This window comes from Struthio camelus, chromosome 4 (assembly GCF_040807025.1).
Source record: "Struthio camelus isolate bStrCam1 chromosome 4, bStrCam1.hap1, whole genome shotgun sequence".
NCBI classification, from domain to species: domain Eukaryota; kingdom Metazoa; phylum Chordata; class Aves; order Struthioniformes; family Struthionidae; genus Struthio; species Struthio camelus.
This window is the reverse complement of record NC_090945.1, coordinates 62,273,538-62,286,490: the sequence shown is the minus strand read 5'-3', so window position 1 is coordinate 62,286,490 and position 12,953 is coordinate 62,273,538. Positions and strand designations below refer to the sequence as shown.

At 37.2% G+C, this 12,953-nt stretch overlaps 1 protein-coding gene across 18 annotated transcripts in view; it reads left to right on the top strand.

Annotated features, from left to right (window-relative positions):
• TBC1D1 (TBC1 domain family member 1) overlaps positions 1–12,953 on the top strand; it is a 120,911-nt gene that overhangs the window by 67,145 nt on the left and 40,813 nt on the right. For 8 of the 18 annotated variants that reach the window (XM_009673354.2, XM_068943197.1, XM_068943199.1 and 5 more), the window contains 7 exons: positions 264–396; positions 1,815–1,906; positions 3,585–3,695; positions 6,334–6,462; positions 8,652–8,738; positions 10,494–10,783; positions 12,487–12,615. In XM_009673354.2, coding sequence (XP_009671649.2) covers positions 264–396; positions 1,815–1,906; positions 3,585–3,695; positions 6,334–6,462; positions 8,652–8,738; positions 10,494–10,783; positions 12,487–12,615 — 971 coding nt within the window. The remainder of the gene's footprint in view (positions 1–263; positions 397–1,814; positions 1,907–3,584; positions 3,696–6,333; positions 6,463–8,651; positions 8,739–10,493; positions 10,784–12,486; positions 12,616–12,953) is intronic. The other 10 variants (XM_009673357.2, XM_068943202.1, XM_068943200.1 and 7 more) reach the window with 3 other exon arrangements.

Genomic DNA, 12,953 nt, shown 5'->3' with positions numbered 1-12,953 from the left:
AGGTAATATCATTTGTTAGACTGTAATAATAAAATTGATTGTTCTGGAAGAGACATGACTTCAGCCAATGAGTTTTGTCTTGTTTGTGTGTTTGTACACAGCAACAGCTCTTCTTCTTTTTTTTTTTTTTTTTTAAACCATAAATACATTCCCAAACAAATTACAGTATCATTCTAAAAGATTGGTTGTGTTTGTGTTAAGAGAAACAGAAGCTCCATGGAGGCGGAGTGAAATTCTGTTCTTGCTGCACTCCATTCTTTCAGGTTGATGAAATCATGATGACACTGAAGCAGGCTTTCACTGTAGCTGCTGTGCAACAAACTTCCAAGATGCAGCCTCAGCTCTGCGAAGGATGTCCTCTGCAAAGCTTGCATAAACTCTGTGAAAAGATAGAAGGTGAGAATTAAAGAAATTTTCTGATCAAGTATGTTTTCCAACAATTTTATTTGGGGATAATTTTACATATAAAATTCTAAGGGAATGAATACTAAAAAAAATTGCGTATTAATTTGGTTAGGAAGGAGGATTGAATGCCAATCTTTTTATTTAGAGGACTGCCAATATTAAGTTACCTGTCAGATGATAATTTTCAAACAAAAGCTCAGCTTCCTTCTTGTGTTTTCAGTTGATTTTTAAAAACTAATTAAGCGTCTAAATTTTAATGAATTGCTTGGCTCTCTTGGCTGTATAAACACAGAAAATTGTAGATAATGAACTTCTCAAGAATATGTGCCGCAAAAGCTATGAACTGCTGTCCTTTTGAACCCAATTAGACAATGGCATTATACTTCTACTAAGCATGTACTAGACAGTTTTTTATTATGTTTGTGTTGCTGACCTGTACTGCTGTATGAAAATATGATAGTTACAATTGTAGTGTTTGCCCTGAAAACAAGATTAAGACACAAAAGACTATTTGCTTTTGAGCAAATTTCACAGCTGCGTTTTGTTCCATTAAGGAAGGTCTGGGGTGAATAAAGGGCAACAGCAGCTTGTCAGATAAGACAACAGTATTTTGTTGGACTACAGCCTATCTGGTATTACTCTGAAGAAACTGGAGAATTTCCAGAACTATATTTCACACTATTTTGGCCTGAACTATCTATGATTTTTTGAGAAAAATTTTAAAGGCAAATGAATCTTAATGACATTAATTGTGCTATCTGCTTCTGGAGGAGAAATGCCATGATCAGAAGCTGAAGTACAGAGCATGGTTGATGGCTTGCTGTTTCTCGCAGAAAACATAGAAAAAGAAATTTAATCCAGGATGAGAGCCAAAAAATATAATCTGAATAAGAGGGTAGTCTGCTTTAGACTGCCAGTAAATGTTTTCAACAAAAGGCAGAGCAAAAACTTTGCTAAAATGCAATAAATACTCTGCTCTTCAAAAGAGGTCAAGGCATAAAAGTAGGAGAAAAATCAGTGGAAAATATATTTATATAACTCCACAAACAAATGCAGCCAGTACTGCATAAAACACCAAGCAATCTGTTAAAATGCAGTAGATTGTGGGTTTATTTTATCGTGTGTGATAATGGAATCTTCTCAGTCAGCTAAGGAGTATAATCCTGGTCCGTGCTCAGCAAATCTCCTCCTCACAAAGAGTTCATGTCCCTCCTTTTAAAGACATGAGTAAAAGTTCAGTGGTAGATTTAAATTAATGTAAGTTCTTTCTAAAGCCCTGTTCTGAAATCAATTTAATGGATCAGCTACACTGGTAAACTTCAACTTAAATTTTGTGCGTATTTATATGGTGGATTTATTTTGACAAATTTGACCCTGTGATTTGTTCCTTTTTGATCCTGTCTTAATAGGGCTACATCCTTCTAAGACTAAACTAGAACTACAAAAGCATCTAACAACACTAAGTAGCCAGGAGCAGGCCTCAGTTTTTGAAGAGGTTAAGGTAAGCTTTCTGTTTCTCACAGGGCTTTTAAGCAATTGGTAATTTTTGCTAACATTAGTGTGAAGCACCAAAATTATTTTCATTTTTTTGTGAATTATTCACTAGCACTTTAGTAGTCCATTAATCACCTTATGCTTTAATTCCTGGATCATTTTTTGTTTTAGAACTGTTAAAAACTCGTCTTTTGATAAACTGGCTTATTTTACTGATTTTGTTTTTTCTTTAGACTATTTGTTTACCATTACATTGTTGCCTATTAACTGAGGAAAATTGAATGCAAATTTTTGTGGGTGAAGGTAGTAACTTTTACTCTGAGAATGTTCAGATGCTACTTTGAACAAAGCAAATTACTGTAGTATTTCCATATCAGAAAATTTCATGTTAAAATTTAACCTGGCTCTTATACTTGAGTTTGTCAAACTAACTAAAAAGTTTAACTTTCAGTCTTCCAAATGAAACGCAGGTTAGCGTGGAGGAAAGCATAGCCAGATTTAGACGGAGGATGAAATGTTGTAGGAAATGTCATTGGGCTTGGCATACAAAGATTAGGAAATTTCAGACTTTTTTTTAAATAATATTTCCTTCCTGTCTTGAGTCATTTCGGTTTCTTTCTTTGTATGTTTCCATGTGGCAGTTTATCATCCAACACCAAATTTGGAAGTTATTCTGTGGGAGTGGGTCCATGAGCTAATATCTTAGGATATAACAGCTACCTGGCACTAGTGTCTTTTTAGCGTTCTGTACACGTTTTAATGGGCTAAAGCTTGTAACAGTCACAGGAAGCGAACATAACTGTGAATCACTTTTGGTGAGAGTCTGCAAATGATTAACTTGATAAAAACAAGGGTAAAGTATGTTTCTCGTGTTTTTTTTTTCAGTTGGCTTTTGAGCTGGAGTGCCTGAAAGTTTTAGTCGTGTTCTTTACAGCTTAGTATGTTGTAATCATGATTTGCATTTTGAGATAACTATCTTTCTAAGAATATTTTTATTAATCTAAGGTGCTCCCCCAGCAATAGCTACCTCATACTGTATCCTGTGGATTACGTTAGTATGATTAAAAACTATATACTTCTCAAAAGATCTGTGTGATTAAATTCTGTAATGAATTGTCTTTTAAACTATTTTCTCTTGTAATAATCCAAGTCTGAATAGAATGCAGCAGAGACAAGTGTATTCACCTTGTACTCTTTTGTGCACCAATTTTTAAAATAGCAATGTTATTTCCCAAAAAGGAGGTTTCCTATGAGAAAGATATGTAGTGGAGTGGTCACGTGCTTCTTGGTAACTGAGAGGCAGTGCTCCCTGTGTGCTACAAACACAGAACTGTACTATTATTTATGTCAAAAACAAATGGATAAAATATATTTTGAAGTCTTTATCCATTTGTGGCTGTTTATGCCTTAGGTAGCTGGCCCTAGTCTTTACCTGGGACAGGGCTCACTTTCACGCTATCTCTTGTCATTGGTGAAGCGTGCTTCAGGGGTTTCTCTGCCTGTTGCTGCTTTGCCCAAGACGCTGGGGTCCTCTAGTGGATTGCTATGGGAGCATTCACTAAGTTAAAGTTGATCTCGCACTAACTGCTTATTGAGAGTGACAGAATGAAAAGGATGAAGCATTTGAAAACTCCTACATAAACAGTGTAATTACTATGCATGTGCTTTTTTTTTTTATATTAAAGAAATTAAGACCAAGAAATGATCAAAAAGAGAATGAGTTGGTTATTTCTGTTTTGAGAAACATGTATGAAGAAAAACAGAGGGACCATGTTCACACTGGAGAAGCAAAGCAGGTAAGTAGTCATTCAGTTTCAGCTCATGTAAGGGGCAGGCAGGAAAAACCTCCCGTTCCATTTTTATAGTCTTTCCAAAGGTAAATTTCTGTCACTGGCATTTTGGAACTTTAAAGCTGTCAGCAGTGGTGAAAGCTGGTTTTGGGTAAGATTTATAGGCTTTTGTCAGGTGAAAAAATAGACGTATGTCATATGTTTCAAAGTGCCTGGTACAGACTGTTTTCAGGCCTTGGAGGTGTAATTAGGTAAACCACGAATTTGGTTGTTTCTTTCTTCTCACTGCAATGGAAATTCAGCACATCTCAGGGATTATATAGAAAACTTGTACTTCCTCTCAGCTAATCTGTGGCACTTGCCCTGTCTGTCTCTGTGTGAGTCGGTGCCCTGCCAACGCGCTGGAATTGGTCGTTGGTAAAGACTTGTGTTTACTCAATAGCTGGAAGTTATTTTTTGCGTGCAGACCACTGAAGCGGCCTCAAGGAGGAATGGCTAAGGAGCAGATTACTGCAGAAACAGGAGCATGTCATGCATTTCCAAAAACCTGACCTACTTTGTTCTATGTCAGGGCATTAAGGAATAGGTACAGTAAGACCAGGTAACCGGGCATACGGCGGATGCTGTTTAACTGGCTATGCTTATTCAGCACCATTAAGATTTTCAAAGGGGATTAATGATTTTGGATGCCTTGGTTTGTGACTGACAAACTTGAGACACCTTGAGGAGCCTATGTTTCAAAAAGATGTTAGCACCCATTCTCTGAAAGCTTGCACTTTGGATCACTTGACCCTTTCCAAAATCTCGACTGACTCCCACCACCACTGGTGGATAAATCCACTGTAAGGCCTCCTGTTGTCCATTTATGACATAAACTAGTAAAAGACTATATGAAGAGTGATTAGACCCCGGAAAAACCGGGGAAATGGCAGCCGCTCTTCATTTACCGTGAGTTTATTTTGTTCATCTCTTCTCTTTTTTATGACTTGCTGATTAATTATTGACCTCTCTGAGAAAGCAGGAAGAAAACTTTGCACATTTTGTTTTCTGCTTTTTGTCTTGGGTGTCTCATCAGAAATATGTGGATTTAGGGGGAAAAAACAGTGTAGTTTGGGCAGGACAGGAAGAAATATTTCCTGAGTTTTTTTTTTTTTTTTCATCATATCTGAAATATTTTCATTTGGATTAATGCCAACTGTCAAATAGTTTTCAGTCATGAATGGCTTGGAAGTAGGTGTATATGAAACAAGATGATGTATCTTTGGTGTGATTTGAATACTCCCAGGGCCCACTGCAGTCTGTTTGCTCAACTCCTGGAACCTTAATTGGTTAATCTAATACTTGCAGAGATGGCAGGGCTCTAGGAACAGAGCTGATTTGCCCTTGGTCCCTCGTTTGTCTTAGCATAATGTTTTATATTTACTCTGATCATTTATCTCCAGAGCTGTGTAATAGCAGATACCTTGGCACTTGTACTCTGGCAGCGTATTTGTCTTGGAGATTAACCCATGATATCCTGCTATATCTGTTTCTTTCTTTTCTGCACAGATATTCATTTTCATGCTTGCCTCCACCTTTTTTTAATTAATATTTAAATTGGGGAGGAAAGAAGGTATAAAATGTCATAAATATATGGACAAAAATCACCTTCAAAATCAGTGTTTTTTCATAAGAATATAGTAGCAGGCAGCATCTGACTTGCCCTTGGTGGATGAGATGAGCAAAGATAAAACGAAGATACAAAAGTCTCTCGTTTTGTCGTACTGGAAACAGAATACTTGAAAATTATATACACCCTCATTTGGTGATGATGTGCTAGTGTCTGAGAGCTATGTCCATGTACTAATAGCATGTGCTAATGTTTACAAAGGACAAGCGTTCAAGTCTCTGAAATTAGGGCCAGGTGGAGAAGACTGTGATGCCTGGAAGCCTCAAGCTGAAGCCCCCCAAAATAACACTGAGAACTGTGCTCTGGTTTATACTATGAGCATTAGGTTTGGGTGATAATACTTGCATCATAGTATCTTTTCTGTATTTGCTACAGCACATGTTCACAAGCTCTAAAAATGGGCTGAAATAATTAAAAAGCACAACTCTCAAATGACTCTTAGCTTTAAAGTGGAGGTGTTCCTGCTGGTGAAATGTGTAGAGGAGCTGCATTATTATACATCTTCCTGGCCCTCAGAAAGCCACATTTTGTAGTGAATGGAGACACTAAGGGTTCCTGTTAACTATGGGCTTCATCTAGTTTGATTAACCTTAGAACTAAAGAAAAGTAAATCTTATCAGAAATCTCCAATCCGTTACACTTGTGTTTACACTTATGTTTTGAATTTATACAGTTTTGTCTTGGCACTGAAGAAAATTTGTCAACAGAGCCATAAATCTCTGTTGAAACAGCAATTCTTCTCAAGTGTGCTGTACTGTACTTAACAAACAAAATTTGAGCAGATCTCCTGATTTTTTTTTTTTTTAGGGTATTTTGGTAAATTTAAATATAAGTATCAGGAGAGAAAAAGGCATGAGTAGTCAAGTACTCCAGGAGAAAGCACTGATATATGTTGCAGGAAGTCTTTGGACTGTTCATTGAGATTTTACTCCATGCGGTTGAGTATTTCACATTTACATTTTTAAAACTTTACAGACTTCACAACCCCCTACTGAGAACGCTGGAAATGAGGGGCCCAGCAGTACTCCAAGGTTCAGATTAGATATGTTAAAGAACAAAGCAAAAAGATCTCTAACAGAATCATTTGAAAATATTTTATCACGTGTAAGTATCTTCATGTTTATTGGCTCTGAACATAATTTCATTGCTTTATTTATTTGAATGATAGATATATCATATTTGCTTTCCAGACTGTAGCTAAGTGATTATTAAAAGCAGAGTGATAAAAATGCTTGGATGTATATGCTAGAAGAAGAAAAACAAAGCATAGCTTTAGTAAAGAAAATACCAAGGTCTTGGAAGAAGTGAACTAAATGCTAGATGAAGAAATAGTGTATATAGGCTTTTCAAAAAATGAGTATGAAGTCAAGCATGAGAACTCATGAAGAGTAACCATCCTTTTAGTTCTCTTTTGGATGCAGAAAATCAAAAAAGTAAGAATAATTGTTCATTTTTTATGCAGAAGGAAATAATTTGAGAACTGACTAAGGATTCTTAATAAGATAGTATTAGTGATATAGAAGAACTGATAAATAATAAGGCATCAGAGTTCTTAAATGCCAGAGATCATTTGTACACAAGGAGTGTAAAGAACTTCAGAAGGCACTAACAATGCGGAGGCGTTTGGCAATAATCACGTCAAGTAAAATTTGTTGTAAACAGCGTGTGGCAATTCCGATTGGTGGGAACAACTCCTATGTGATAGTAGTCTCCAAGTAAACGCACTGGGAAATGGTTTACTTTTCATGAACAGATGGCTGAAAGTGTATATCAATCACTAAGAAAACAAATCAGATATGAGGTTTAAGCCCTACTTAAACCTATAGAATGCCTTCTCTTTGAATGTTCTTTGCTTTGCACCTCATTTCAGAACAGATACTAGGCAAAGCTGAAGGGGTTCAGGAAAAGGACTGAGGAAGATAATTAGACACTTGGAAAGACTTCTGCCTGACGTTGGATTATAAAATTAGAACTTTTTTTCTTTTAGGGAGAAAATGAACAAGAGCTGATAGGTGGCAGAAAACCAAGCTACAAATACTAAAGAAGATTAATTAGGCATTCTCATTTCTCATAGGCAAACAGTTAAACAGAAGCAAGATCTAGTATTTATTGGCAAAACGTTCTCTAATATAGATTTAGCTTGTACTGATAAAACTAGGCTTTCAAAGCTTACTTCACACCTCATACCTAACCTGTTCCCATGAAACAAGCAATAATGGCAAAAGCACATTTTCCCATTACAATTATGCGCATAGCTGGGATTTTTAGCTGCATATCTCCCCTCGTTGCTTCCTGAACAGCATTTGTGGAGTTGACCCCCATGAAATCCTGATGTGGGTGTGTTTGGGATGTGAAACATACTGTTAATGTAATTACACTAACACTAATAATTGTTACTGTCCTTATATTTGCCAGTTTGTCCAGACTTTTATAAGCTGTGCTTATATAAGCACAGTTGTATATAATTTGCATTTTCACTGTTATAACAGTGCTGCTGAAAATTCTTCATTTTAATCAGATCTGAGGTAAAACAGTTTGCCTGGAGTGCAGAGAAAGAATATTCACTGTCATTAATAATACCGATTTATTACATTGTACCGGGAATAACAGTTTAAAGAGAACATAAGCCTTTACTTCAGAACATAAAGTAATGTTACCCTTTAAGGTTAGGAAGATGCTAGTTCCGTAGGCCTGTACGCACACAAGAATCCTTCAGGAGGTTTCTTGAAATTTGTCTAAATTCCATGACATCAGAGATTAAGAGATTATGCGAAAACATTTGCTTATGTTTTCTGATTTGTAGACATTGAAATGATATGATTTGCTGTGCATTAAATTGATATAGTTTTCAGTCTTTTGTAATAGACAGCCTTTTCCTCTTTGTATATCTTGACAACAGGTACCTAGTGTGAAAGTTTTCTGTTTGGACTACAGAAAGTAGTTTAATGATAGTTACAGTGCAATGCATGCAATATATAATTGTGTACATATCATAGAAAGCGTGTGTGTGTATTTCCACAGAAGAGAGTTAGGCTGTGATGCAACCGAAAGCTCGTGTGTCCGCAGACATGCACAAAATTGCCAGTGAGAATTCACTGATTGCATAGGGTCCTTTAAAATGTCAGTGACTGTCCTGAATGAAGCAGCTTAATTAAAGGGAATTAAATTTGATACTGACCTTGGAAGTTACAGATTCTGACTGCATCAAGCAAAGCTTTTTTGTTTTTATTTTATGACATGCCAGAAAATTTCTGTATTATAATCCTAATTGTTGGTGTGCTTTATTTCTCTAGGGCAGTAAAGCCAGAGGACCATTAGATAGTTCTGGTAGCGTGGATTTGGAGAGCTCCACGTCCAGTACATTAAGCAGCACAAGTAAAGTAAGTAAAGCCTGTCGTGAATGTATATATTCAGAAGCTTCAGTTAGTATTCCCTAAAACAACTAGTCAGATGTGAAACACAGTTACCAACTGATCATATTACTGTTCTTTGTTTGAATGTTTTGCATTTTATTTTGATTATTTTTGAGAGTAGACAACCGAACTGATTGCGTGTGAAAAGAAACAGACCACAGAACAGACGAACAGAATGGTAAGAGCAGTATGACAGAGTAGGTGGGTAGCTAGGTGCCTTTTTTCTTACCAATAAGAATCCTGCTGCTGCTTGCTGATCCACACGGTGATCTTTATTCCTGTGCAGAGTCCCTCTGAAGCTAATGGGGCTGCTTCCATTATAGGCATCGTCATCAGTCAGCCTCTACCTTTCCCCTTTGTTTTTTTCTAGCTTGAAGCTATTTTGCAAGTTTTCAGAATTTTTAAGTTTGTTACCTAGATCATTTTTCGTGTGTAGAATATGTTAAAATGTATTTGAATCCTCTGAGGAACAAGGAACAAAGTAATTTCCCTGCTTGCTAATAACAGAGGCTCAGATGAAGAAATAGCAGTCATATGTCAGTAAAAGGGTAACATGTAGGGAGCTGTTATCTGTAGGGTTTCTACCAGATTTCCCTGCTTTGTGACAAGGTAGGATTCCTATTAAATCTTAAGTTTCTGTTCTCCAGAAGTTTCAAGTTGTCTTTAGGCCTTTCAGTCCATTTCCAGCACTCAAAAAGAGAATGGTGCAATTGGAGTTCCATTTGAATTAGAAATGTGTTATACTATATGTAAATATGTATGTAGTATGTGTATTTCTTATTGTGTGTATCTATATATTTGAAATAAAATATAATTAGCATCACTGAAATCTTGCAATAATTTGAAGCAAAACCATTGCAATAATTTCCATGCTGATGATCCCAACCTGATCGTCATAATCTGACAGCACTGAAAGTACCTGCTGTGAATGCTGGATTACATTCGTAAGAACTATAAAACTAGACCAAAAATGGAATAATTTCCCCCTTTTGCATGGTTAGAAAGCTTTTAGTCTGAAAAAAACAGTATAAACAAACAACACAGAGGAGAAAGATGGTCTTCCTCCTTGGATGTAGCCTAGTGCTCTGCAGACTTGGATTCAGCTTCTAATTCTGTGCCATTCGCTCTAGCATTAAGTCACCTAGTGGGCTCCTGACTTCAGGTAACGAAGAATCTTCCCTTTCTGCTCATGTGTTTTAAAGAACGGCCGACTTTGCAGGGCGCCCATAAGGTGGGGAATGAAGAGAAGTTCACAGTTTGAGACTGGCACAGACATAAGTCCTTCACACAAGTTCTCAGACTAGAGATTTAGAATTTATAAAATAAAATCTTACAATGTTTTATGGGATGCTAAATATCCAGTACTCTGAAATGCTTCCTTTTTCATTGTTGTCGCTTTACGCAAACTTGCCCAATCTGTTCATTTCCCCTTTCTTCTGAGTTGTCCTCAACATATTATAAAATACAATTATTTTTGATTTTTTTGGGGGGATATTTTTATTGTCCTCTATGCAGTGATTTGTTTGATTCTATACTTTGTGATTTGTTGATGTACTTGATTAACAACAAAACCAGAAGATATCCATCCTTCTGTCTTTGAGATATCATGATAAAAATGTCCAGGTTTGAAGCAGGTCTCTTTGAACTGTGCGACATGGAACTGCAGTCTCAAAAATTGATTTTATCACCACGTATTGATAACCGTATTTTTTGCGTTGCTAGGAAGCACCTCTGTGTGAAAAAGAGAGAGAGAGGCTTCCTACCCTTCCTACAGAAAGCTCTGTCAAGACCAGTGGCTCAGCGGGTGATCTCTCCAGTGACCGGGATAGTTATCCTGTTGAGCAGGCTGTTAAATTACCTCAGCAAAGCTTTCGAAGGCGAGCAAATACCTTGAGCCATTTGCCAATGGAAAGCCAGGAACCTCTGGAGCCTGTTGAAACGTCACCACCTGTTCCTCAGAGGAAACTTATGAGGTATCACTCTGTGAGCACAGAGACTCCTCACAAGAGAAAGTAAGACTTATTAAAAGCAGGATATGATTTGGTTTGTTGAGGGCATGTTTGGGGATGATAATTGCATGCCAGGTATGTCCTCTTAGTGGATAACAAATGTATCATAGCAGCGTGTCATTCTTCTTGCAGATTTGTAGGTATCCTGTTTAAAAACACATTTAGCCCTGTGTGCCCCACAGGGGAGATAAAACATGAAACATGCAATTCCACAGTAAATGTTACAAAAATAAGTGTAAGCACAACAGAGGATTGCTTCTCAGGAATTAGATTGTATTTTTGAAAGCGATATTGAATAATTTTTGTTGTTTTGATCTGCGAGCAGTGTAATAAATTCTATTTTTATGTACTCTGTTCATGGAGAGAAATCCTGTAGCATTTGTGATGCTGAAAACTTTATGATTTGGTGAATTTGTCTGTGAAATATTTAAGATCAGACTCTAAATAACACACAAACCTGACCCAAATTGCCTAATTTTTGACAGAGGTGAGACTCCTGTCCAGCTTTTAAACAAGCCTTTGCAGTTTTTACTCACAAAAACAAGCTATTGACTGGCTTCATGTGAATATTCTTCAAGCTATCCTTCTCTACAAGTGTGTCTCTACATCTCTAAAATCTCCCCTTAACTTTATGGCAGTTTTCTTCCTTCCCTCTGTCTGGCTTTTTCCAATTATTGTGGAAACATTTCTGTCTGTAGACTTCTGTTTTACTGCCAAAACTGCTCGTTTACGCAAGTTAGATGGTAGGAAGTCTGTGTGCTTTCCAGCTCTTTTCCCCTGCAGGAGGCAGGGCAGTAAAAGAACATGCCTGAAATAGATGATGATAGTGGAAAAAAAGAGAATTTTAATATTAAAAAGAAAACATAGCCAGGGGTGCCTTTTTGTCCCTTCTTTGAACCTTTTCGAGTCTTAAATATTAGAATGCGTTTGTAGTGCAGCTTAGAGCTTGTGTCTTGCTGGTTTGCGGCCCTCGTGAGAGTTGTCCTGACACTTGTTCGATCAGTTCCCATTTTAATATAGAAGTGCAACTAAAAGTTAAGTATGGCTATTGCAGTTTGGGTTTGATCGTGTAATTTTCAGTAAGACCTGAATGTACCTGTGCCCTCACATAACCTGAGCCAAAAAGAAATCACTTACTCGCCTCTCATGGTTAAAGTACAGAACCGGGGGAAACTGAAAACTTAAAAGAAAATTCTACTTAAAATTTTCAAAAATCATCTAAAGGATTGGCTATGAACAAGTCATGAACGAGCATTTTGAACAGCTTACCCCAATCCATAAGTTGTTTCTGAAGTATAAGGAGATTCAGTCCTTCAGAAGGTGTAACATCTTACCAAGGGGAAGTACATATGAGGGAGAAGAAGGGGGTGTGCCATTGATATTACTTTGGAGTTTAAGTTTCATTATATACTGAAATGCCTTGCTGAAGCCTCTGGGCATATATTTGGGACGTTTCTGCTTCGATTATAACGTTCAGCTTCTCACGGTTAGAGCCTTAAATGTGAAAAACATAGAGAATAGTTCATTTGTACTGGCCAGGTCACTTTCAAGCAATTTCACATCTCTCTCTCTCTCTTTTTTTTTTTTTTTCCCCCCTCTCCCCTCTTCTCTGTTTCTGTGTTTTGTTCTTTCTGTTATCTCAACTCCATCCGTCTGGTTGGAATCCCGCTATACGGCCTGAACACATCTGTCGGCGAATCTAAAAGTTCCTCTGGTCAACTTGCACCTTCTCCTACTCTAGCTCGACTTAATCCCTCAGCCTCTTCACCCAACTTTTTTAAATATCTAAGGCATAATGCAAGTGGAGAACAAAGTGGGCATTTTACACAGAAGAGGTGAGCTAGCCACTGTATGTGGTTTGGGGTAGCATTTGTTCTACTGCATTATAAATATGAAGCTCTGCAGTATAAATAATATTTTAAGGTGGTAGATTCGAGGAGGAGAGGGGAAAATCTCAACTCCTCTGCTAATGACTGTAGCACTGCATCATGGTGTAATTTTTTGCTTTCATGAAATGAAATTCTTTCTGACATGACTTATTTTGGGACCAGTTGCTTTTGTTATGCAGCAGACAGCAGCACTGATTAAATTGTGCCAGGGATTTACTTGCCAAGAATCTGTGATCCAGCTTTGTCTGTCTCTCCTGAATCAATCAATCAGTTCTGTTTGGCTT